This window comes from Pavona decussata, unplaced genomic scaffold (genome assembly GCF_977016875.1).
Source record: "Pavona decussata unplaced genomic scaffold, jaPavDecu1.1 SCAFFOLD_155, whole genome shotgun sequence".
NCBI lineage: Eukaryota > Metazoa > Cnidaria > Anthozoa > Scleractinia > Agariciidae > Pavona > Pavona decussata.
Genome location: NW_028145567.1, coordinates 546,765 through 574,279, shown reverse-complemented (window position 1 = coordinate 574,279; position 27,515 = coordinate 546,765). Strand labels below are relative to the sequence as shown.

The 27,515-nt window shown below is 39.5% G+C and overlaps 3 protein-coding genes and 1 non-coding gene across 5 annotated transcripts in view; 3 read left to right on the top strand and 1 right to left on the bottom strand.

Moving 5' to 3' along the window:
* Window positions 1-27,515, top strand: part of LOC146465725 (solute carrier organic anion transporter family member 4A1-like) — a 291,465-nt gene that overhangs the window by 193,277 nt on the left and 70,673 nt on the right. The window lies entirely within an intron of this gene.
* Window positions 135-13,523, top strand: LOC146465731 (neuropeptide Y receptor type 6-like). Of its 2 annotated transcripts, XM_085128229.1 has the most exons (3): window positions 135-226; window positions 333-556; window positions 11,212-13,523. In XM_085128229.1, exon 3 carries the CDS (start codon window positions 11,259-11,261, stop codon window positions 12,381-12,383), a length of 1,125 nt encoding a protein of 374 aa, XP_084984355.1. In that variant the 5' UTR covers window positions 135-226; window positions 333-556; window positions 11,212-11,258; the 3' UTR covers window positions 12,384-13,523. The 2 variants fall into 2 exon arrangements, with proteins under 2 accessions (XP_084984355.1, XP_084984356.1); XM_085128230.1 differs by lacking the exons at window positions 135-226; window positions 333-556 and adding an exon at window positions 7,190-7,361.
* LOC146465729 (putative ATP-dependent RNA helicase DHX34) lies at window positions 13,179-27,515 on the bottom strand. Its single transcript, XM_085128165.1, has 16 exons — window positions 27,305-27,515; window positions 27,110-27,198; window positions 25,367-25,507; window positions 24,471-24,583; window positions 23,996-24,133; window positions 23,272-23,406; window positions 22,592-22,646; window positions 22,036-22,213; window positions 21,310-21,349; window positions 21,143-21,196; window positions 20,069-20,146; window positions 19,195-19,350; window positions 17,331-17,438; window positions 17,027-17,123; window positions 16,000-16,484; window positions 13,179-15,173 (listed from the first exon to the last, which is right to left on the bottom strand). The coding sequence occupies exons 1-16, from the start codon at window positions 27,445-27,447 to the stop codon at window positions 13,689-13,691; spliced, it is 3,495 nt and encodes a 1,164-aa protein (XP_084984291.1). The 5' UTR covers window positions 27,448-27,515; the 3' UTR covers window positions 13,179-13,688.
* On the top strand, window positions 19,655-19,741 carry Trnay-gua (transfer RNA tyrosine (anticodon GUA)). Its single transcript is given in 2 exon segments — window positions 19,655-19,691; window positions 19,706-19,741. It is a non-coding gene; the product is annotated as a tRNA-Tyr (tRNA).

Genomic DNA, 27,515 nt, shown 5'->3' with positions numbered 1-27,515 from the left:
AATAACACACATGTCTTGAATTAAATCACGTATTTAATCGGAGGAGGGTCAGGGCTGGCCCGCATTCAACTTTTCTTTTTTTTTAACTCCTTCCTTCCTATTTCACCACCCAATCCTGACGTTTGCGCTCGCATACAACTGAGAGCTTTGCTTAGGGTCGCTAAAAATGACACCTGAAATAGCAGTTACGGGTTTCCTGCTGATATCTGAATGCGAATATCCCTTGGTATGTTGTAATTATCTTTGAATCAACGCTATGATCGTTTTGCAATAATTTTCAGCTGTTTATCCTCTTAGAACCGAGGATTGATGGGTTTCATGATTGACCTCAGTTTAAAAATGGAACGCACTCACTCAAGGAAGTTATTTCAGTCGTCGCTATTCGACGTATTCAACTCCGGCTTGTGCAGTTTTCGTCAAACCGTCTTTCGTGTTCCGAAACCAGCACTGTGGAACTAAACATCGACTGCAACTCTACGAGAAGACTGAACAAAGGAATTTTTCCTGTTGCTTTTTCATGGTTGAATCCTGGCTCTTAAAACGAGTTGAAAGATAGGTGAGTAATCTATAGTATTTTAATTTTCTAGGGTTTTAAAGGTGCCCGAAAATCACTGTTGGTTTACCTTTTCCTTGTCTAGAACTAAATAAGACATACCACCGTAAATTATTTTTCGTTGCAATTTCCTTATCGCTCAGAGGCCTTAGAACAGAACCAGTTTTATAACGTACGACCGAAAATTGACGAGGTTCAGTGCCCAAGAAATCATCACTTGTTTATACAGTGAAACCCCGATTCAACGAAGCGCCAAGGGACTAGGGAAATAGGTTCGTTATATCGAGGTTCTGTTCCACACATTTTAAAAAGGCTGGACTGGGGAATATCGTTCGTTATACCGAGGGTTACCGAGGATTTCGCTAAATCGAGGTTCCACCGTAGAGAAGATTTTGAGGAGTGGAAGGGAAAGTACAATATTCAAGGGGTTTGTAACTTGTTGAAGGAGATACATCATTAAACACTAACGACCAACGTTCCATAAAGGCAATGACCGTGTCTTTTTTCCCCGACTTGGAGGGAGCGTTAACTAGCAACGACGACTGCGATGGCAACAACAACGCTGCAAAGGTTTCTGATAAGCAAAAACAATCGCTCTGCACGAGCGTTTCAAATTTTGGTACATCAGTTTCTTTGCCGTCCTCTGCAAAACAACGTGAAATGATCAAATTCAAGGAGAACATGAACACACGACGGTGATTTTTTCATTTTCTTTCTTAACATGAAGGCCATTCCTACCAATTTGGTTCCTCAGCTCAGGTTGGTTTCTGTAGAAGTTGAAAAAGTTTAAAAGATCGCGAAGTAGTACAAATGAAGTAAAGTTATATTTTCAAGTGACGTTTTCATTGGCCTTGCCGTCGTCGCTGTTTAAGTTCCCTAAAATTATCATTCACACATAACGGCCGCCTTTTTACTCTGACTCTGTCCCAAGGTGGTCGATGAAGAGGCGTTTGCTATAAATTCAAATTACTTTCACAGCTGTTAACAATTAAATTAGTTGGGTTAAACGGTTCGAAATCACGCCAACACGATAGGAACACCCAACCGGGTTCGTTTCGGTAGAATGTCTATTGGGAAGGCGGCTTAGCTGCCTGAATGACATGAGGACTAAATTTGATGAAAAACTGGAATTTTCTTTGATAAAAGGTCACCTCAAACGTTCGTTGCCCTGTCAAAGTAATTGCTTTTGTTTTCGGAGGGATAAAAATATCCTTTTAAGGAGATAAGGAACCGCAAGCAATTTCTGTAGCCAACAGCAGCACAGACATTCACCGGAATAAGATTTTGTTCCCTGAAACTTTCTGCAATTAAACTTTTGAGCGTAACATTCCTAACAGGTTCAACTGTGTTAGTTTTCACAAATAAAGCTTTAAAATGGCCACAAAACGTCTTTGGGAACACAGAAAACAACGTTTAAGTAATTTCCACAAATGGGCCACAAATGTTCTCCTTTGGGTGCCTTGGCGCGATACTCGAGTGAGCAAACGACTCAAAAACGATGTGTGTATTCGAATTCATGCAAAATACTTTTCTGCGAAGCTGGAATCATCACGGTCAGGATATGATACTTAATGACATTTAAGATGCAGTCACAAAGTCTGAGCTCTTGTGATAAAGAAGAAACGATTTTCACGCCTGTCTCCAGTCAAACGTAGCTTTCTGTGGTTTTTTTTATAAGGTGTCACCATAGTAACGGGAAGTGTGAATTCTCGTAAGCCAACAATCCGAGGCACGTTAACAATTCTAGGATAAAATAAATTCTAACAGGACATGTTCTACTTGTAAACGCTTTTGAAAGTCATGTAATCGTAATAGCGTTCTTTACCGATGGGATTTTGTAAGATCCAAATGGTGTGGAGTCCCCCCCCCCCCTCGCGGTATGGCACTTGGCACTTAAAGTGGTCAAAACTCCTTTACTCGAACAGGACCCACCAAACCACAAAATAGATGGTGGTCTCTGCCTGCATCCCCCTTCCTTAATTTTAAAAGATGGTGTCTTTATTGCATAGCCACCCCTCTATCAAGCATGCAGTAAAAAATGACAGTGAGATTCAAACCTCACTTTTGTTTTTCTAGCCATGTTGACCCTTGCCAGCTGAATATTTCTGTGTCAACTCAAATTTTAAAGCCAATAAAATTTTGTCGGTAGTATTCACGAGACAGGTGACAGGTGGTGTCTTTGATAACCCCCCTACCCCAGACAAGGTAGGTCCTCTTCGAACAAACTTGTTATGACCAGTTCCCTAATACAGTGTCGGAGATGGACCGGCTCAATTTCGTATCCCACTTATGATGATTGCGAACAGTTGGTCGTGATAAGATTATTATCAGTAAGTGACTGTGTTGTGATAACATTTGCACGTTTAAAGATTATCGAATATAATCACGATTTTTGCCTTACAATACAATTAATATTATAATGGAGCCCCAACCACATTCAGTATAGCGACCGTTGCCATAAAACATCCCACAGCAATCTATCGCTCGTTTACGGTGTGAAGACATGAGGAAACTCTGGGTTTCAATCTTGAAATGAAGAAAGTTTTCATTTTGTTGTAGTTAAAAAAAAAAAAAAAAAAAATGCAATTTTCATTTAGTTAACCTTACCGGAAATCTTTTATTGCCTTGAGTGATACAACACATTTGTATTAAAACGTTTGAGTCCGTCGGTGAAACCCTAAAGTGTCTGAGAAGATACAGTTTTAAAGTTCCAAAATATAACAACTTACACTAAACTTACGTGCGCCTGTTTAGATTGATTTCTACGCCGCGGATTGAAATTTAATTACGAAATTGAGCTGATAGTTTGAATTCATCAAACATTTAAGTGTAATTAAAGCCTTGGTAGATATTGCAATTAATGATATTTTACTTAGATAACGAAAAGTTGCCAGAAGATATATCCTGTGTGATGCATGCCGAATTAAACTCATAAGAAATTCACACCAAAGCTTGACGTAGGTGGGTCGGAGGAGCGAAGGCCAATTCAATGAACAGGTGAGCCCTCCCAATTCCTGTTGACTCAGACGTACCAGTGTAACTGCACCTTTCAAATGCTCTATTTTCACTTGACCCTGAAAACCTGCAGCTGCATTGTTTTTTAGGGCTGGGAGCATTTCTCTGTTGTTCGTTCTTTTGTCCTCTCGAACAATCATGCAAGACGGTTGCAATGGTGCAGGTCGCCCCAGACGAACTGTACAGTAATTTTGATACAATATTTATAAAAGCTACAAATCACTTCTTCGCTTCTCGCTCACTGTCGTGTGTTCACTTGATAACTGATGTATTAAGTATACTGTACTCACACGATTAGTAAGGTAACCCTCCTCCCCCCCACACAATTATATGCACTTAAATTTAAGCCTTACAATGAAACGTGCTTGGGCGGGGTTATGAAAACAAAAGTTATTTGGCTTCGTCCGTGCTATGAAAGATGCAATGATATACCAACCAACCGTTTCTTAAAACAAATCAGTGAAAATGCAAAGAAATTTAACTTATTACTTTTGACAAAAAAGGGACAAAAATTTAACAATGTATAAAATAGGCGAAAGAAAGAAAAACCAATACGAAAGCTAAAAGCGCGCAGTGTAGTGACTTTTTACGTTAGGGTTGATTTTGTGAGCTGATTAAAAAAGACTCTACAACGGAAGTAAGAAATAAGCAACAGCAGGAATAAGATGTTCAGCTCTTGTTGTAATGAAATGGAGTGTACAGGTTTCCGAGACTTTCGAGAATTGTAATTATGGAATCAAACATATCATTCAGCAAGGCTGAATCTGTTATTATTCAGTTACAAGAGCCTAATGCGATGTAAACAAGCTTGTTTACCTTTAAAACGATCATTTCCGACAAAAAACACTTAGAAACACTTAAAGCCCCTAGCCAAACTGATCCACTTAAAAGGTAGAGCATGACGGAATTAAACAGCTGCTAAGTAAATTGAAATTTTGTATATCCCCAGATTACATAAGCATTGCAAAGAAAGTGGAGCGTTCGTTATACACTGTTATACACTCTTGCGGCAAATGAGCGATCATTGTTTAGATCAGGCAATGTGAATAGCATTTTCCCATCACGGTCGTGCCATCTATGTTCATGGGTAGCAGTTTCATGGAGGGAGGAGGAGTCTATGACATTTACGCGCAATGTGTCAAAATGGCAGTTCGTCCTCACGTCATAGCGCCTGTTATATCATCGAGATCCTTACGCGATAACCCAAGGACTACGCACGTTAGGTTTAGCGCAAATCGTTTCGGCTTACCATTACCTAGGTTGGCCATGGTACCGTGCAGGCAAAGTGTAAGGATACAAAAAACAAAACGTAAGCACCATAATTTTTCCTCTCGAAATAAAATATTGATTCATTTAGTGCATACACCCATAGCCCGCGCTCTTCTTCTCTAGCGACATGGCCAAATATCCCCATGTCATTCACGCGATCAGCTCTGCCGCAAACCGCATCGCAATGCCGTCTGTAGAGATAAGAATGACTCATCAACTGAATCAAGGCAATTTGATTTATCACATTGAAACCATGAGAAAATTACAATCATCTTTGAAGACGGCAAATCTCGTTACTTTATAATTAGGAAGCATCTGCTATTAAATTAGGTATTATTTTTTTCCTTTAGTAACTCGAGCTTTAAAAATTCATCGGTAGTTACAATTTTTTTCCACGAGATATATTGGGAAAAATGATTTTTGATTACTTTAAGTCATATTAGAGTTCTTGGGACTACCGCTCCTGCTGCACAACTGATTTGATCGATCGGATATCGAAAAAGGATCTTCATGCAAAATCGCACAATAGTACTCTACGAAAAACAACACTTTTGAATCGAAATTAAAAATAAATTTGTTTAGTTGTCAAAGTTGCACAGGGATAGAAGGTGCACGCAAACGTGACAACGGCTAAGGTTCCTATTTTTATCTCATTAAAGTAATTAAGTAAAGGCGTCAACAGTTTAAGGAAAACAATCAACAACTGAATAACTCACGGTGTTGTTTGAGTATCAGTCACGTTTTAACCGTGATCCTAAAATGATTTAACCCATGCAGTGTGGTTACTCAGGTTTATTAGTTACACGGATTTGCGAAGACTACTTTTTTTTGGGGGGGGGGGGGGGGAGGCAGAGATTAACAAGGGGGGGACTTTGGGGGTTAATCATTTTTGTTAGACTTATTTGCATGGGTGGAAAGGTTTTGATAAAGGCTTTTAAGGGTTTGTATCCGAACAAGAATGGACTTTTTCGGGTTGTGTTCCCGACCGTTGAGACTTTTTTGGGGTCCAGTTTTGACTGGCTAAAAGCACTGTTTTGAGGTCTTGTAACTTGTCCTCATTCGAGCCTCGTCGTCACTACTATATTGGAGTGCTTCCACTGGAATGTTTACAGCAACAACTCCACATCAAATTTCTCAACGAAATAAATTCGGCCCTTCTTCTGGGTCAATATCTAACCAGTTAAATTCCTGTCGGTAATTTTTTCTTTTAAAAAACTTTGATTTCTTTTGTACATCAGTTACCGCCTTATTTATTACACCCTCCTTTAACAACAACAAACGCCTAAGGCCAAGGAGAACTGAAACAAATTAATTCAAACAGTTCAGAAAAAAGGCGCCGACTTTTTTTCAAACGCAGCCACAAAATTATTTTTTATCAGAAAATCCCACATTTAATTAAACAAAAATACGCTTTGCAATTCTGGTAAGGCATAGGTTTTGAGGTAAGATTTTCTTCAAGATGTTACAGCAGAGAAAATCAACAGAAACTGTTATTTCATTTGCACCATGAGTCTGAAAAAGAAAGAAAAAAAGTAGAAAGGAACACACGTCGTTTGCACATGTATATGTAATGCCCAAAGTGGCTGCATAGCGACATTTCAGAACTGCCAGTCAAGCCGGAAGCTGTAAACTTCAGCTGCCGCCGGCAAAGTTAAAAGATTAAAGTTAACTTTGGCAGGCAAATCACGATCAAAAGAAACGCTTTTGGCAAAGCGACGTGATATAACGTTTGACGCGAGTATTCTCAAGTGGTCACTTTGCCTGCATCATCTCCGCTTCACTTTACTTTATTAGTTTTAAACTAATTTAAGACGCTCTCCTTATATCAATTAAGGAAGCGGTTTTGTATTATGTTATACAATGGAGTGGTGATGTTTGAGTTGGAGTTGAGAATTGTCAACGAGCCTTGACTTTCTTTACACTTTGTTTTGTTTGTCTGGCACCGTTTTTCTCGCTCACTTGGCATAGCTTTGTTATGGAGTTGCATTGCTAATTGCAGTTCCATCCAAACTCTGTTCCCGCAAATTAATTTTCTAACTCTATTTTGACAGGAATTTCAAATTGAACTATCGCAACAGATGTGTTTTAAACGAAGCATCGAACAATTGAGCTCATCCTGACGCATCTCACGGCTTACAATTAACACATGACCTATTTACGTTGAGACTTTCATTGCCAAAACACACGGGAGATATTAGTGGCGCGAAATACCCCATTAAAGTCTCTTTTCCGATAAAGACGGTGCATTTGTTGCCATGGAAATGCCATTAAGCCGGTTACATCAAGGGAAGTGCGCGCCAAACAAATCGGGAACAGCCAATAGGATTCACAAAACCTGACTTCTCGTTCAACATCAATTTATTCGACACTGCAGAATCAGTTCTCACACTACGAAACGACACCTTTCCTTTGAATCAAGTGCGCGCAAGAGACAAAAGTTTAATAACTTGGCGAACGTTGAGAACGGCGATCAAGGGTAAATTTCAAGGATATCTCCCTACGTTCAGTTTCCGTTACTTATCTGGTAGGTATCACGAGTTTTCTTCTCATTTTGAGCAATAGTATTGATTGTTGACAGATTGCGTTTCTTTCCTGATAAAAAGTCAACTTATGAATGCCAATTCATGATTTAAATATTGAAGATAAACGGAACATAATGGACGTAGTTTGTTCCGCGCAACAACCACTTAGGACATCGTACTAGGCCAAGCAACTATACGTTTGTTTGGAACACTGCCGTACCTTTATTTTGCAGCGGTAGTTTTGTTAAAATACACCAAGTTTTAGATTTTGAATAACACTTGAAAGACAGACTGTTTAAAACTGAATCGAATTGTGTAAAGTTAAAAGATAAACGCACCCCCAAACGCTTTGTCGGAAGCACAATACGGCCTGTTTCAGGCGTTGAGATTTCAGAACAAAGAAAAGATGGCACAGGGAATCAAAGAAAGAGAGGGTTGTGTTATTTTTTTTTTTTTTTGCGATGAACGATTTGAGTAAACGAAAAAGCTCAGCACAATGCCACATTTTTCGAGTACTAGTTCCGTTTTGTTAAGAGGTTGCGGATAGAATTCTTACCTTCAGTTTGGTTAAGTATACCGAGCACTGAATTATCAGGTGTTTGTGAAAAAAAGATAGAAATAAATTTAGAAAAGTGTTACGCAGGTTTAAGTCCACAAGAATTTTACAATTTACACATTGAGTTTGTGTTACAGCCAAATGCCTTTTATTGCGGGGGCAGAGGAAGGATTTTAAGCCAGAAAAACTCTTCGTATATAGCAAGGTGTCTGTATTGGATGAAAATGTTTCACTTTGTTAGAAGGGTTTCAATGAACTTAATGTTTCTCACGGTAGTTTATAAACTTAAGTGTCAACTGATCGCGTAAACACGTCTCATTCCTTAAATTAAAATTACCCATTCAAGATTTCACAAGAAATGAGGTTTTCCACTGAAAGGATCACTACGCTTTCGGTACTGAAAACGGAAGAAGCTAGACGACCCACGCAAAACTGACAAATGAAATATAAGAAGGTATAGAGACAGCCCACTCTTTCGATTCGGCTATTTCCATGTCAGTATTGAGTTTGATCGCATGCTAATTTTAGACTGAGAGGCAGCTGGTTTAAAAAAGGAAAAAATCATAAAGTTTCACAATTAAGAATATCACTTTACTGTGTACATTTATTACAAAATAAAGAATTTGTTACAAAAAAAGCATTATTTGTTCTTCAATTCGAAACTATTATTAACTTTCAACCACCGGCGTTTTGGACATGGCAAGGCTCTGCACAAGAAATTTCATAATATAAAAATAAAAAGTAATACTTAAGGATTAAATCCGTCCAAAGTGGATTGAAAAACCTCAAATCGATATGTTTGCCTAAAATTTTTACGTGAATTACACAACTGAATTATTGAAACTGAAATTAAAGATGAATTTAAGCCAAAGTTCTCAGTTTTAGTTTTTTTTACAATTCTGTCCTCTCTTCTTCCTTTATTTGACAGATAAAAGTCTAACAATTTCCTTCCGATTGTCAAAGGACAACATTGTAAAATAGTGCGCACAAATACAACATGCGAACTAAACGTAAATTGATTGTTCCATCCTCGGGAACGAAGACACATAAGGACAGTTTTACCTCACGAGATACAAGGCTATTGTGATCAGTCATAACTCCACAGTTGCATCCTTCATTGTACCTTTTTGTTGCATCTGTTGTACGTGTATACATTTTCCCCTCTTATTACCAATATATATTCTGATCTAAAAATGGTTCTCATTAAAGCCTTTTCTATCATTATATTAAATCTTCCAGGCGAACCCTGAGGGGCTGCTTATCGGAGACCCTCAAAAACCATAATAAAAAACGAAATTGTAGTTTTAAAGTTGAATCTCACGGAGTGAAAGCTCTCATTAGTGACCTTCAATTTTAAAGAAATTTTGTTCTGATCAGTTCGCGCAGTATTTATACAATCTCTCGTATTAGCAACCACCTTTCGTACGACAAACTTTACAATTCCTTTAGGCTCAGATTTTGGTTGAACTCTTTTTTAGTAGGTACAAATTTTGTCAAGTGCCAGTCTTGTGTAAGAACCCTCTTTCCCCCCAGGGAGGTCGTTTCAACTATTTCGAAAAAAAAAAAATTGTTGTTCTCAATTATCTTTGCGGGATGACTCCACACAGGGACTTTGCTATCACATAACTGAATATTCTGACTTTTATAATTGTGGTCTTACTATAGAATTAAATTCTACATCTACAAATTGTACACCTTTGAGAGAAGCGTCTTGCCTCACATGGCTGTTGTATCACATGACCCATTCAGTAACCTTAGAGGGTATCAGCTGTAATACGAATACCTCCTCCCCAAGTCCCAGGACTCTTGGGATAAAAGAGCTTTAAAAAAAGGAAGAGACAAAAAAAAAAAAAAATTCTATTTGCGAGCAAATGTTTCATCTTTTGCACTTGGGTACATAACCCATTATTTAATGAAATATACCCCAGGGCCTCTCCTCGGTAGTTGATCCGTCTCAGTGACAAATTAAAAGCGTGAATTGAAATTGAGACGAAGTCAATTTTAAACAACAATTCATGAATCCATAATGAATTGACCATTTAGACAATTGCTATGAACAAAAGCGTGGGTCGAAACAAGACAACGCCAGCTTTAAACGACAACTCATGAATTTCATAAGGATTTGACCATTTAGATAATCGCCATTAATTATTTCATATGCTCGTTGTTCGTTGAAAGTTATGATTAATCCTAAAGGTCGATATTTATCGCACATGTCAAGGTTCTGTCAACCTGTAATACGTTTAGAATTGGTGGATAACTACCAGCTTTCGGTAAAGATGGACATTTCTTTCTGTTCAGGTAATCATTTTCACATTTTAGGCACTAATGTTAAATGATGCGATGTATATTTCGTTCCGCGGTACCGCAATATTGCAAAGTGATTTTTTCATATGAGATTTTGGCACACTTCGAACTTCTGTAGCCCGTTCGAAAATCGACGGATTTTTTTAGTAAATTTAAAATCATTTTTCAAATATACCATCAACTATACCATTAATCTGATAAAAAACTAGACCATTATACAAATTACGAAGTTCGTAACCTGCCATTAGAAACCTTCTCATGTTGCTTGTAATTTCGCGGAAATTTGCATACTTTGATTGCAGGGGTTTGTACAAAGTTTTCAAATTTCTTTTGCGGCCGTCCTGGGCGAAATGTGTTGCCTATTTTCTACAGTAATAATTTTAAGACAGATGCCAAAAAAAAAAAAAAAAAAAAAAAAAAAAAAAAAGACATATTCGTTGTCAAAATTCGAGCAGAGTTGCAGAGGTTCAAAGTCGACCCAGTTCCCATACATTTCTGTAATTTTAGCCGTGTTGGCTTTCCAACCAAGATGGCGTTAGAAACTGTGAAAGGGGGTTTATATGGCGAGAAGGAATCAAAACATTATGACATGTCACGGACCAACTGGTGTTAACAAAGTCGTAAATATTCCACATTCATCTCGCAGAGTGCGAAAATTGATCAACTCCAAAATTAACAGACACCTTTTGGCTAGAGGTTATAAAAATTCAACAAGTTGAAGGCACAAAGCAAAATTGCTTTCCAGCGCAAAATGTGAGAAACAGATATAACGACAGTAGGAGCGCTTTCAAAAGTTTGCCACCAGGCTCAATTCTTAATTGCGACTTGTTAATCGGGGAGAAAGAAATTGGCTTATGTTTTAATGAACTGTCGTTTAATTGGATGTTGTTGTCAGAATGTCCTCACACTTTTTGTTGTATACCCCATCGGCCAATAAATGCAATGCAACAGACAGACTAATCATGTTAATTTTGTCTTTGTCTTTTCAGAACTTGAAAAATAAAACAGAAGATCGGAGAGCTGCTTCAAACCAACCATGAACAATACGACATCTGATGGAGGGCTCGATCCATTCGACGAACACATCGCCGTTCGAATTGTGCGCCTAATTCTGTACCCGATGGTCTTCATCGTTGGCGTGATAGGAAACGTGTCAGTTTGCGCATTAATCCTTAGAGCAAAGAGCAAACAATTCCGTTCGGCCAAGGGCTACTTCATACTGAATCTCGCTCTCTCGGATCTGTTGGTTATCCTTCTATATCTGCCGTTCGACCTTGCGTACTTGGAGAACCACTCCGTATGGCAGTTCGGCTTTGTCCCTTGCAAGCTCATCAACGTTTTGAGTTCGGTTTCTGTGACAGTCTCGGGATCCATGCTTATTTGCATCGGCTATGAGCGATACTTGACGATAGTGAAGTCATTTACAAGCCGCCTCAGCAAGAAAAAAGCTTTAGCTATGCTGACATTTAGCTGGGTCTATTCCTGTCTTTTACAAGTACCATTCCTCTTCGCTTTGACTCTGAAACCCAATGGAAATTGCTTAATTGACATAAACTGGTGGCCCAGCCAGCTTTCCTTCAATCTTACATATATCATGGCGCTCATAACGCCGCAGTTTGTGATTCCAGCGTTTTGCCTAATTTTCTTTTACGTTGGAATTGTCCTTCACGTACGGAAAGCTCACAAATTGAACTCCAAGCGCGGGATGTACACCAGCATGGATGCCGCCGAAAAACGTGTAAAGCAAAACCAAAAAACAACCAAGTTATTGACTGGTCTGGTGTTGGTGTACGCGCTGTGCATCTTGCCGCACAAGATTATCATCCTGTGCATCATAGCGAACCCATCCCTGTTCTCTTCACACTTCACAAGGCAGTTGTACGAGTTTGCCAGGCTTTTAACCACCGCAAACAGCTGCTTCAACCCTATACTGTACACAACGATGAGCCGCAGCTTCAGAACGGATTTAAAGAAGATGTTCTCCAAACGATCTGTGAAATCGGACAACAACTCTTCCGTGCATAGGTTTTTGAGGTCTTTTCGCGAAACACCTCGAACGGAGAGACAGCATACTCACCCAACCTCTCCCGCCCGATTTCACGGGACAATAACAGTGAAACTAGAAAACGGTCACGATGATGAACGAGAAGATAGGGTGTAACGATACATGAACATTGCCAAAATTGCAAATGGAAGAGTATTTCCGGGCTACGTTTCTTGACGAGCTTTTAACAGTGTTTTCACTAACTTTAGAGTCTCTCTATGAAGTGTAACAATTCAAACAATTTGAATCAGCTTTTCGAACGAAATTTATTTGATGAGCAATAGTTTCCTATCCCGTGCTCTTTAATGCTGTGCAAGGTGATTCCAACGTTTGAGTCTGCGGCTGGAATCCTTCGGTGTGATCTTTCAAATGAATGTTATTAGATAGTACTTTCCGGTGGTACGTTTTAATATGCTGTATATTAAAGGCTGTTCTAATTTATAAGTCTGTAAATAGTAACCACTAAAAAAAAGTTGATATAAGGAGCAAATACTTAGCAGTGGTGCTGTTTATTGTGCCGTGCAAGTTGGTTGTACAACTTTTGATCACAAGTGTCACCGTTTGTTTCTTGATAAAAATGAATTTCTTTTGTTGTTTTTTTCTCTTATTTCTCCTTAAGTATAATTGGAAGGCTAAAAACCATATACGTAATTGGTACGTTGTTGCTATTTTGTAATATTTTGAAACTCATCAATTTGTGTCGACTAGTCAAGTAAAAAATAAAAATAAAAATAAATAAACAAATTAATTAAAAAAATAGGATGAATTCTTGTCCCTTGACAACCGTGTTTCGTCGGCTACTTCACCGAAGCCTCAACCAACTTCGGGCAAAATTCAATTATTTATGATGACGTACAAACGTACGCAGGTGATACGACTTGTAGTAACGCTGAAGAAAAACAAAACTGAAAAATCCACAACAACGTAAAGCATGCTTTTAAAAAACTAATTATATGGGCTACATAAACGTAAATTATTCAGTGTAAAATATAAGTACACTTTAAAATAAACAAATTAAAAATTCAATGTTTAATGCTACTTGTAACAAGTCGTTGGTATGCACCAGTAACTAGGCATACGTTTAGGCTTGAATACTCCCATAGTATAAAGAGCTAATTTTAACACGAAGTTCATAGGATAAAGGAGCTCAACTTGCAAAGTTGCCTTGACTATTATGTCGTTTCCATGTCAACAGAAGAGATTGTAAAGAATTTTAAAATTCCAGCTGAGAAAAAATAAAGGAAATTTATCCAGTCAGAGAGGAGACTATCACATGCTGCTGATTTCATTTGCACACGGCATTTGACATTAAAACTGAGTAACGTCACCACCATGCTTATTCGAAATCTCTGTTGTTCTCGTGTTGACACCATAAAACGACTGAGGTGCAAAACGCTGCCTTATCCGAAACTTACGAAGTAATTAAGTTGTCATGATATGCGACTTTTTATGCTTCAAAATTTCAGTACTGGTGAAAGAGAATTGCTTCTGACAAGTGCTGCAGTAATAGGGCTTTCTTAATCGTTCAATGGAAGACTCGATGGTGGGTGTTTTGTTTGCCGTCTGCGACTGCGCGACGTCAGCTACTGCTGACTCACTAGTATTGGAGGGCTCATCTTGCTGGCATTCCTCCTGATGCTGTAACCTGTCCAAAACAGTCACCAACATTTTTTCGCCGCACTTCTCACAGCGCCAGTGCTTTGCGATGTATTGTGCAGCCGCTGAAGCAGCCTCCGCCATTACGGTGTCTTGAAGGCAGTTGTAGGTGAGATACTCATTCATGCGAAATCCCCCTTTCGCAGGGTGTGGTTCCGAACCAGACGCAAAAGAGAACACTCTCTCAGAATCGTCTTCGTTGAAAGTTTGTCCATCAGGACCGAAGTATATATGCTGGCTTTCTGAAGGCAGAAGCCGTCGAAGCGAGTACCGAACATCGCTGTCAAGAAATTCTGAGAGCTTCTTCGCCAATTGGTGCTCGAGATCTCGCTCTTTGTTCCTTCGGGTTGCTGACTTCCGATCTAGGCGTTCATCGCCTGAGCTGGAATCGAATCGAAGCTTTAATAAGCGCGCCCACGTACTGCGTAGCTGCTGAACAGCGGTTAGAACCTTCTGTCCTACTGTGTGTTCTGGAAGGCATATTTCAAGCCAACAGTCAACAACAAGGCGTGTTAGATCACCGTTAGTGTCCAAGCTCTGCGCAAACAGCAGAAGAGTTTGGAGGGCTGGGACTCGCATGGAATTTACCAAATATGGTTTGTTAGTCTCCAAAAGAGAAACAAACGCTAACAGCTGATGGTTGCTGGAGTACTGGGTCTGGGACTTTGATGACGCATGTTGGCTGGAGGCGTCCACGGGCTGCAGCAGGTCCGGACGAGTGACAAAAACACTGGTGGGGTGAACGAGAAGGAACTGCTTCGACTGGCTGTGAAATAACTGCTCCGAGTCCCTTTTACAAGTGTTTCCCTCATCTGGTAAGGCAAGGTTAGGGTACAGACCACTGCAGAGAATTATCTTCAGCAGGTTGATCTCTCGAAGTGTAAAGCTACGTCGGGCTGCACTTCCCGCCTGCAGCTTGTCCAGGTCATGAGTCAGTTTAAATTCAAGATCACGGATGTCAGTGGTATCTTCTTCCTCACTTGCGCTATGCTCGTCTTCGTCGAGTTTCAGCATCTTCGTTTTCCTCGAAGACTTCCTGTGATCACGCTTCAGTTTTTTCAATTCGCGTCTTTTGTCTTCTTCACGATCCCGCTCGTACTCGTCTTCGCCTCGTCCCGCGGCATCGACCAAACGATGATCCCGCAGTAACTGCTCAAACTGTCGTTTGAGCTTCGACATCTCGTAGAATCGCTGCTCTTCCAGACCTCGTCTTTTGCACCATTTTCGAGAAGAACCCTCCCGGCTTTTTGTCTAAAACGGAATGAAAGCGCCGCATCGATCTGCGTAAGTTCTCCTACCTTAACTGATTTAGATAACCCAGTCACGGGTTTGGATCGTAACTCTACTGCATGTGCAAAATCAGAATACGTATTCCTGTTCTAAAACACTTGTGGCGGTGGATACATTTGTCTTGACCGATTGGAAAGTTTTCTTATTTAGTACTACCGTACTGATTCGATTTAGCACCCTCCTTACAATAACCGCCTCCTTCAGTAATAAGATCTCCCATTCGAATGTGTTTTTGCTCATAAGCGCCCCTATCGCGTAAGCGCCTTTATTTCAATAAGCGCCCCTTAACTCCCCTTTTCTGTTCTTTCTAATACACCAGAATGCCTTAATATTGATGTAACTGACACTGAAGGTATCGACCTCGAATAGGCTAGTGATTTTCGAAATTCCTTCATATTAACTGAACATTCACCGTATATTTGTTACTGTTATTGCTCCTTTTTTTTTTAAATAAATATATTAAATTTCCTTTTTGCACGTTCGGTTGTTTCTCAAAAAAAAAAAAAAGGAACCAAAAGTGAATCGGGCGCTAAATCGAATCATTACGGTAAGTAACTAAGTAGGAAAGCATAAAATATTCATATTCTTACCAATGGTGAATTGACCTGACAACTCTACAAGGCTCTGAATTGAACATCATCAGTTGTGTCATAGCACTGATAACTTTCAAGTGTTACAGTAACTAATGTTTTGCATCGTTTACCAGACGATTATAACATTCTAGAGCTCTCAACCAGCGATCAGGCCTTCTCTGTAACTATAGGTTAAAAAGCTCAGAAAAACTAACCTGTAACCATTCATCATAAGCATTAAGCAGAGTAAAGGGGTCGCCATGGTCAGATTCCAGGGGCTGCCTCAGTGAAGCCACATCCGGGTCATGATCAAGCCTACGAGTGAAAGGAGACTGGACACTAAGAGCAGCGGCGATAACCATCACGGGCTCAATCACGTGAAACACTGAACCAATCAGGAGCATCTTCCCTATGACGACATCAACAGGCAACTGAGCCAGCATCTGGCCAATCGGCGTCAAGCTCTCACTGTCTGTTAAGGCTCCTTGTTGTTTGAGAACGTGGATTGAGTTTTCAACGTTTGAGGCAGGTGGTGGTTCAATGAATGGAAACTCCCGTATGTGAGTGATGCCGAGGGACACCATTTGAAGGATGATCGCGTCCAAAGGCACGCGGAGTATCTCTGGAGTAGTGTACTGTGAGAATGCGTGATAATCACTCTCAGAATACAAACGAAAACACACACCAGGGCCCGTACGACCTGACAGTAAAAAGACAAAAACAGAAGTAAGTTAATTAATACAATGATGAACCTCATCATTAGGGACACTGGTGCGCTCGAGGAGGGGCACTCGAGCGCGCGATGGATTGAAATGACCACGTGACCATGTTTATCCTACATTTGCCGCTCGCTGTTTAAGTTCCTCAATAAAATTGAGAATAAGGTTCGCGTTAGCATCAAAGGCCAGAATTAGTTTGCACTGTTCTCGTCTATGTACTCATTTTTTTCAAGAACAAGAACACATAAAACGCGTTCTCACGTTTGTCGTTTGACGTAGACGCGATTCTAAATCACTGTATTGTCTAAACAACAAACAAAAGAAACAAACAAACAACAACACATCAAAACACAATTACATCAAAACAAAACAAAAATAAAGACTTCTTTAGGTTCCCAGGAAGACATCTAAGTGCCGACACCAAGAGTTAAAGGGTCGTCCTTTGCTCATTTCTCTCGTCTTATAGAATTTATCATAGATATAATCAGCGATGTAAAACCACTAACAGATGGATGCCACTCACCTGCTCTTCCCTTCCGCTGCTCGGCACTCGCTTGACTGATCCAAAACTCACGGAGTCTCTGCATTTTAGCCTCAGAATCAAAACTCATCTCTTTCACCTGTGAAAAAATAAGAATTCGTTCATAGACAAATTGTACACTGTTTGGGGCCATTATGGACATGCTCCACTTGAGAAAATCGTTTCAAAATAAACATCAGTGTCTTTAGATCGGGTAAGAGATTGAGACAAGTACTATTAATAAATTTACAATAGTGACCGAAAAATCGCTTAATTAAAGTAGGGTGACTTTAAGGTTCCTAATTACCTTTCCAGAATCAACGATGAACCTTATGCCATCAATTGTGATGGAAGTCTCCGCAATGTTAGTGGCCACCACACATTTCCTAACTCCTTCAGGGGGAACATCAAACACCTGTAGAAAAGAATATGCAATGGATGAAAAAAGCCGAAGTCAATAGCGATGATTTGAAGTTTGAGCCAGCTAAAAGCTGAGAGCAGCAGCCGAGGTAGTTTCACTTTTTCGGCAAGGATCGTTCCATCTTCCCGAAAAACAGGATGAGTACGGATTACTCTGAGTAAACACAGTTGAACATTTAAAATCCACCCTCTGACAGAATTTACGGACCTTGCAACGAGGTGGCTGTTAAGCGGAGGTTCCATTGTTAAAAAAAGTTCCCAAATCCGTAAAGGGGGTTAAGGGTACTTTCAGACACGTCATTTTAGATGCGATTTTACGTGCGATTTCACATCGCCTGTATAAACTACCTGCAATTCTTGCTTGCTTCGACCATAAGATCGATCATCTTGTCAACACAGCAGAAACGCAGGAAATGTCAGACAAGCGAACTGTAATCGCACTTAACCCCTCCCCCCTCCTCCCGCCGAAAATTGCTGCTACCCCCCCTCTTTCTCAACCCATAAAAGGTCATCTTAGGTGCCGTCCAGAACTGCTATAAGTGCTAGGGAACAATGTCCAGGCACAAAGGGAAGGTTGCTAGTACTTAGTAGGGTCAGTGCTTAATTTTCCGAAAGGGCATTGAAAAACGTATACGTTCTTATATATACTGTAGGGCCATTATCATTGCAGTCACGCGATTTTTTTAAATACGACTTATGGGAAAACTTTAGCGGGGATTTAAAATCATCTGTGCAAACATACGGCGAGGTACACTGCAACTTCATGGCGGTTCGATCATGTTGAGATTTTCAGTATTCGACACTAACTTTCCTGCTAAATTGCCCTTTGGGCAACCAGGTCTCTATTTTTTGTTGCCTAGCGTATTTTTTGGTTGCCCAAAAAATCGCCGGCTCGCTTCGCTCGCCGTTTATCCCGGGAAAATACAAAGCGTAAATTTGGCCGCTCGGAGCCTGGGTACGGTAAATTTACCAACATTCTTTGCGGGTTAAAAAAACATGGCGGCCACGATTTTGTGCACAGTGTTTCGTGCTCGTTTCGTTGTATCTTGTTCAAACTAATATGTATCTTTTTTCGATCTACGGCTAACGGGTATGAAAATATCCCAAGGTAGGTACCCATATTAACACAATCAATAAATTGACGGCAAAGAGTTTTCAATTCGCTTTATTTCCTGGTGGACACACTTTGGACAGGAGCAAAACATCTGCTTGCCCGATCGGGCAACTTTTACCGTAGTTTTACTTGCCCATTGAATCATTTTACTTGCCCCGGGCAATCGGGCAAGCGTTAGTGTCGAACACTGGATTTTGAAATGCTGTGCAGCAGGGAGCAGGGAGCATGAGATATAAGCACAAAAACTACCTCGAGAAACTCTGTAACTCTGATGTGTTTTATGCTCACATTCCCTGACGACCTCCGTCCCAGAACATAAAGGGTACGTTCGATTGACCCTATTCCGGAATAGGAAAACATAAAATGATGACTAGAAAACCTCGTAGGAGGTTTTTGGAGTTGCTGACTAAAGTACAAAACGGCTCTAAATTACCACGTGTCTGCAATCGTTTACAAAAATGTCCTCCCAAATTTACTGAAAAAGAGAGATCTAACAGCTGTTCCGCTTATTCTTATTCCGGAATAGGGTCAATCGAACGCAATCTAAGTTCGAACGGACCACAAGAATCGAAAAGAGAGATATTTGAGAATGTGGAACATGACAGAGTAACACTAACAGGGAGAAGGTAAATTTCACCTTGTCTTGTTCTTCCACCGAAAGTGAACTGTGAAGGGGCAGAATTATCCACCGGCGAGTCCGTTGTGCATACTCCCTGGCGGCGTCAACAACCGCTGAGATTTCCGACATCCCACTGAGGAACATCAGAACATCGCCTCGCTCATTTGACGGATACTGTGGAAAGTGATAATACGCCAAACATGCAGCATTACGTGGGATTAAGGTTAGAGGAGCAGAGATGGCGCCGTGGTGAGGTCATCCGCCTATTAAAATGTGAAGGAAATTCACCTTGAGTGATCATATACTAAATTCTCATGACCTCAAAGGGTGAATAAGCACTGACATTATAAGGAGAAATTTGATGATACAGAAAGACTTCCGATAGTAGTCTCTGGCACTCGCAACCCAGAACGTGGAAAGGAGCACTGCAGCTTACTAGTATGATAATACTGATTTTACAAAGGTTTCACTAGTGGTTCCTTCGATAGCTCAGTTGGTAGAGCGGAGGACTGTAGAGTGATTGCCGGTCATCCTTAGGTCGCTGGTTCGAATCCGGCTCGAAGGAATACTTTTCGTTTTTTCTTTTTCGTATTTTGTTTTTCCTTCAGTTCTTTTTTTTTTCAGCTGTTTTCTTGTTTGTCAAAATATTTCGTTTCGTTTCGCTTGTTCGTGTCGAAGCTCGAAAAACAAAGCATAAATCTCTGGTCTGTTGCTTTCTTGAGTCCGTCTTTCGTGAAATTTCTTGGGTGGCATCGCTATTGTCGCGCTCTTCAGTTTTTACACTGCCAGCGCGTTCCAAATGCCATGTTGCATGTTTTTTTTTTTTTTAAGTCAAGGCTGGATTTCCTAAAAGAAAGTGAAAAGAGTTAAACATAACAGACTTCAAGCAAACCTTGTGATCAATCAGCTGCATAATTCTGAGATAAGGAGAGGGATCGAGCCTCTCTGAACGGCTTGAGCTGCTTGATATCTGGCGAAAAAATGAAGAAATGTAACGGCCACAACATTAAGAAAACAGACAAGAAATAAAGCATTAATTGGCACTACACTACGATGTTAAGAATTCTTCGAGGTTCATATTCCTTCATTCTGCCATCCGCAGTTTATATCTACATGCATGACTTTTTCATGTACACTCGACTCGACCCAGTCGTCATTCTAACTGCTGAATCGCAAGATGCGGGTGTTGATGCTCCCGTACAGAAAGATAATTTGGTATGACTTTTAAAGACTGTTTTTTCACTTCTACCACAATGAAATCCATTTCCGTAATAATGACAACTGAAAGAAAGAAGTAAAGAGGACACCGGAAATGAAACCTCGCGCTGCCAAGTCAGGTGGGCCTCAAGAAAGAGAGAGAGAGGAGTGGGGACGAGTTGGATATTAGAAAATAGAGATTTAGAATCGCGTCTACGGTAAACGGCAAACGTGAGATTCGCGTTTATGTTTTCTTGAAATGAGAATAGTGCAAAACAATTCTGGCCTTTCATGATAAAGGAAAACTAATTAATTTTACTCAGAAACTGGAAACAGCGAGTGCCAAATGAAGAACAAGCATCGTCACGTGGTCATTTCTGTCGTTTGCCGGCCGCAAACGTAATTCTAAATCTCTCTATTAAGATGATTCCCTAATAATTTACTGTTATTTAGTCGTGTCTCTGATTTACTTCACCATTACCATATTATCATCAGGAGAAATCATGTTTCAATCGCCTTACAGAACTAAAAATCGTTTGGAATTAATGTGATGGAATATTTTAAGCCTGGCGAATAAATGAGAATGATGTATTATTCAGTAAGTGACATAGGCATACTCGGAAAAAAATCCGAGTGCTCCTATCAGGAGTCGAACTTAAGACCTTCCGATTACTAGTTCAGATGCTCTGCCACTCAGCTACAGGAGACTCGTGGGAGCTAAGGCCATTAAACTAGGTTCATGGGACAAACATCTTTAAAAATCCTTTACCTCTACTTTTGGTGGCTGGTATCGCACTTCAATGGGAAATAAACGGCCTGGGATCTGTAACGAAAAATGTGATTTGCAAAAGTTAAGGGAAGCAATACATGGAAGACTTAGATATTTTAAGGTATTAATAAAAACAACTTTAAGGCTATCAGACATGAAATACATACCTGAATTACAGGTGCTCCTGTGAAGTAACCTGCGAATAAGCTGAAAACAAGAAAACCAAAAATAAAGTCAACCAAAACCTTTCTAGTCTCCTACATTGTACGCGGAGGTTCTTTGGATCGTCACATCACGCAAACCTCCCCGTGTAGGAGGCTAAAACCTTTCTTGCTCTGGGTTTCATCCAAGTTAGTTGTGAGGTCCAATTCTAGATCCTTTTTAAAGCGATAACGTTGTGTGTGCTATGGATGCTTATTTGCATGAATTGAATCCGATAAGGTTGGATCTACCTACCAAGCTCAGAAAAACTGCAACGTCTACAGGTGTACCTATGTTTTTCTTTAAATGGATAAGGAGGTTAGTTTCTATAGAAACTGGGGCGCTGCGTCGGTGGGGAGTAGAAAAAAATGTTTGGTTTATCAACAGAGTTGATAACTAAAGGCAAATTGGCCACCGTAAAGAGATTCGAGTGCTAACGTCTCGAACGTTAGCTCTTCGTCAGAGCTAACCCGATTCGCTCTCACGAAGGGCTGACGCTCGAAACGTCAGCACTCGAGTTACGGTAGCCGATTTACCTGGACGAGAACCAGAACCAACAGCAAACTCAACCCACATATGACGCCGAGTCCGGGAATCAAACCCGGACCACATAGGTGGGAGGCGAGTGCTCTCACCACTGCGCCATCCCTGCTCCCCTAAGAAGGAATCATAATCGAACAAGGTACATGTACCTGATGTTTATGGTGGCAGACATTAGAACAAGCTTAAGATCCGCACGTGCCTGCAGTATACCACGTAACACGCCCAACAGAAAATCCCCGTGAATATGCCTCTCATGGACCTCGTCCACAACGACAACACTGTACTGACTCAGGGTGGGGTCGGACGATAACTGACGCAGTAAAAGACCTGCAAGTAAGGAAAGGCAAAACTGATCCAATGAGCTATGTAGAAAAGTATCTTTTTCTTTTGACCTTAGTAAAACACGTATTTCGGAATCCAATTCGATCTGGATCTGATCAACGAGTATTAAGATAAAGGAAGAGGACGAACAAGAAAACCAAATACGTTAGGTTGATTATTTTCTCCAGATACGCTCGCCTTAGGGAATATCGGTTTGGCTGAAAAGGAATTGAGAAATCAAGCTGGAATGCACGTCACGGACATAGGTACAACGGATAGGTACAATATACAGTAAGCACAAGGAGAACTTCAAAAGCGAACATAATTATACTCCTGCTGAAAAGAAGAAAGAAAGAAACTAATAATTGTATTAAAAGAGTGTACCTTCTGTCAGAAACAAAATCCTTGTGGCTCGGGTTTTGCTGGCTTCAAACCGAATCTGTAATCGCAAAAAAAAAAAAAAAAAAAAATGAAAACTTAATTTTTTCCGTGCACTAGTCTAACAGCTAACCACCAATCTCTTTTCCCCTTCTGCGCTTCTTACCAGCCACAAACACGGAGTCATTGCCCCTAATTTTGGTGGTTTTTGTGAGTGAAAAACCTTCATGATAGCGTTTTAGTTTGCTGGACAAGTTTTCTAAAATGATGATTGCAGTATCGTTTGTTTTTAACATGTTAACGATTTGTAGGGGCACCTTTGATCACGATGAACCATTTAACTGGTTACAAGTTCGTTTATTTCTTAATTGCTTTTGCTCTCAGTAGTTCTTTCTTTATTAAAACCTGAAAAGCTTTCATGCAAAGTGCAGACGTTTTCAACACATAGACATACTTCATGAAATTTCCTTGAAATTTAATGCCCTTTTAGTTCACCTGTTTCATAAAAGCCGGCAAAGTGTGTTCGTTTTCTTTTTCAATAAAGTTACTCTGTTGTATAATAATGTTGCCCCATTAGTTTTGAGAAATAAATTACCCATGGAAATTAATGATACTTACTAAGTAATCAAAAACTGTTTGGTGAACATGAAATGAACTCATGAACATTTCTTTCAAGGTTTCTTTACCTGGTATCCCACTTGAGTTCCGTACTCATTCAGTGTTTCATAGCTCACTCTTTTTGATAATGAGATGCAGGCAATCCGCCGAGGCTGAGTGCAGGCAATTCGAGTAAAGCCAGCATGCAGAAGGTACTGGGGAACCTACAAGAGAGCAAATAACCACAGTCTACTAAAATGGTATCTTCTTCCTCCAGTGGAAAATTATACAGCTTTACAACCCCTCCCCAACATACACTGCTAAATGAGACAAGAACCAGTCCCCTTTCTTCCACCCTGTCCAATTATTTGTTAGCAGACCTTGCACTAACTTCCTCAAAAGCCTTAAGTTTATCAGTTTCCAAGAGTAGAAAGGAAGAGTTTGAAAAGTAACAACTTTACAGAATGCTCCCAATACCAGACACTACGAAATGAATGAATGAATGAATGAATATTACTGTAAATGAATAAAAACTGCAATATTACCCAGCCAGTAGGTGAAAACTTTACTTAGTGAAAGAGATCTCAAATTGTCTAACTTACATGTATGTTATGCCTGAACAGCTATTGAGGTGAGTGGAATCAGCAAAGCATTATAAGGTCATTTCAGTTTTGTTAGAGTTTATTATTATTTGTGAACAAAAACTCTGTACTTGTTCTTTTACTTCTTGTGGTTAAAACCACTAACCTTGCAAATTTAATGCTGCATTTCCATTTTGTTAAAAGAGGCACCATTTACATGTAATGGAGTTACCTGAGTTGATTTTCCACAACCTGTGTCTCCAGCAATGATCACAACCTGATTGCTTCTAATTGCATCTATAATCTGTTCCCTGAAATGGCTGATGGGAAGGTTTGCCTGATCCTTCTTTAACTTGACTAACTTGGAAAACTGCATAACCAGAAAAGAAAAAAGTAAAAAATGAAGTCATAAAATAAAAATTATTATAGGATAACTTCTTATCCAGCTAAAGGCTGGTTATCCTGTGGTCTGGTCATGCTGGAAGGCAATAAAATTAATATATGTTGTGGTTGTAATTTGCAGTTTTAATTTTTTCAAATCAGATTGACTTTGCACATGTAGTTTCAGATTATGGTAGTGGATCAGAGAAAAAAAATAAAAACACCAAATTTGACCCACTAGCGTACAGTAGTGCTGTACATGGTAAATTTAGGATGAATTTATATGTACAAAGTACATCACAAAAGAATTAATTTGTAAGAGTTACCTTTTGCTTTTGACAGAAATCAATATAATACAGCAGAATGGATTTAAACTCAGAAAACTCTTCCCTTGATAATTCTCCTGAATTTCTTCCACCTTTACTAGAAGATGAATAAACTGAAAAAAAAATATTACAGTACAAACAATTCATATCATTGTATTTCATGTAACATAGTCATTAAGGACATTTCTAGAGCAAAGTGATAAAATAGGCAGTTTCAATGGTAATTTATGTTAATCATGAAATTATACAGGAAATTTAGAACAAATCCAAGTCATTCAAAATTTTAGGCAGACAGTACTAGCGTACCAAGTACATGTAGAATAATTATTTCAAAAGAACAGATCAGTGGAGACTTCGAAGTAGAGTGGAAGAAGGCTGTTTATCAGTAACAACACATGATATAGAACATTGTTGCCATGACAATGATACCCATGAACTTTTTAAGTTGCTGGATACAGCATACATGTACTAGTATAGTTGTACTACAATGTGGGTAGACAGTTCTTTTACAGTATCTCAGCAGCTAAACTATTTTCAATTCATAATTTTATTTACATGTAATTGTAGGGAGGCAGCAAGGCCTTGTGGTTAGGGCATCAGACTTTCTGAGGCCCTGGGTTCAAGTCAGGCTCTGACCATTTGGATTTGTTTCACGGTAGCCCAGTTTTCAAATCCAAGGCCACACTTTGTGAATAGCCAACTGGTTTGCCTCCCACCAGTTGGGAATTTTAACAAATGTTACAGTGTATCTTCAGTTTGTACATATTTATAGTGTCCTCATTTAGCGCTATAGTGCTTAAGATACAAATGTACCAGTACTTCAACACTTAAGTTTAAAGTCATTTATTATGTATTTATTATATTTTATTAAAAGTGTACTTAGACAATGTAGTTACCTCTCTTTGATCCTGAGGTGCTGTACTGTGTCACATCAGTAACATCTTTTGAAAGAAGGGCAACATTTATTTTGTACCTTCTGTCATATACCACAGGAAGACCAAGTTTGGGAGATGTCCCTTCTTTAGATGTGCTTTTCCCTAAGTGGGGAAGAAAATAAATGCAAATAAATGAAAAAAAGTATTTTATCCTGGTTGCCTTGATTCTAGGCCATTCTACCATTTCCTAGAGCAAAGGTGGGCACCTAGAATAAAATGCAACTGCTCTACATTAGTTGAGCATGGGTTAATGTGCCTGACTGAACATGCCTTTTGCATTCTTAAAAGTGACATCTGTCTGTAACATGAGACGGTACAAGTTGGACAAGATATAAAATTAACGTTTAATCCAATAATTTAATGCAGTCTATTGTTAACATTAATACACCAGTTGGCATTAATATTATGTTAGAAGCTGCTTAAAAAATGCTAGAAACTTGGATACAGTAATAGCCCACGTATAAGAACCTGAATTTTTCAATTTAGCCTAAATAGGTTCTTATATAAATGGTGCTTAAAGCAAATTTAGGCTACCAAGGTTCTTAAAATAGGTTCTTTTTCTTTCATATGAATTTTATCTGAATATACTATATATATTATAAATATCATCTCATAATACAGTATAAATCATTTCTTTGTACCATTAAGAGCAGTGCCTATAGGCAGTTCAGTGCAGGTACAGCATATGTCCTTAACAAAACATATACTTGGGGAATTATTTGAATGGCAAACACAATAGACATACAACAAGGTACTTAAGCTTGAAAGAAAAAAAAGTTACCTGTATGTCAAGTTACTTTTAAATAGATGATGATCTTAATTCAGCCGTTTTTATCTAAACACTTTTGCAGCAACCCCACTGATAAGAACCTAACTTAAAATTTTAGCCTCAATAGGTTCTTATGTAGAGGGGGCTTAAAATGAAAATTTTAGCCTAACAGGTTCTTAAAACCCAGGTTCTCATACGTGGGCTATTACTGTACTTGGTTTTCCATGACCATGGGTTAAGAATGCTGTTCTGATTACAAACCACAATGTGCTGAGTCAGAAAAAGCCTTTTTACTGGTAAGTAATACATGCATGTTTTGATTCATAATTGTGTATTTAATGTTTAAGGTATACTTGCATTGTAGCTTGTGGCATTGTAATTCTGCAGTTGCACTGCAAGCCCTGGACATTATACTCCAGTGCTGGCCCCTACCCAGCACTCTCTGTCACACAACACACCGTGCCGCAAGTTACGTGACAGAGAGCCTAGTGTAGTTTTCAACTGCGTGTCGGAAGTAATTATGTATTTGCTTTGGTTTTGCAAAATCAAAACCAATCATGTCTTGTTCACACTGATTTTCCCATGGTTGGCACTGGTTAATGTATTTGCTTCAATATTGAATAGTGATTGATTCATTGCCCTGTTTGTGTCTTACAGGATTTGGTTTTGGTTTTATGACACTCAGTTGAAACCTGCTCCATTAGTATGTGATCTTGACTGTTGTACTGGTCTGGCATGTAGATTATAGACCCTTGTCACTCGGCATTGATAGCGGAATGCCAAAAAGTACATGTAATTCGTGCGTTTATTTTCAAGTAATTGCTGTGTAATTGCTGTGTTTTCACATGGAATGCATCCAGCTAGGTCTTCTGTACAAACGGTAGGTGGTTCCCCTGTCCTTACTTTACAGAGTAAATACTGTTGTTTTATTTCACCTTTTGGTAGCTTGTCCTGCATGTGCTTTTTATGGAACGCTTGATAACGTTCAAGAAACAGCCAGAAGTCCTTGTATTCTTGACTTCCTCTAGTGAAAGTAAAATCAAATGTTTTAGAGTACTCATGTTAACATAAGTTTTGGTTAAAGCTTAATATTAAAGAAACGGTTTTTTAACGTCTAAATTCATACAAACCGTTTGATCAAGTCAGAGTTGCGGAAGAAGAGTTCGTCCAAAGAGGCGCGATGTTCTTCCCAAACCACACTCCTCTGTCTTTCTCGCACGGGTGATTTTTCCCTATCAAAGTGATGTCGGGATCTTTTTCTTCCTTTATCCATCTTCTGCTTACGGAAACAAATGAAATCTCAGCCTAAACTGGCGTTAAGTTGCTGCAACGGAAGAGACC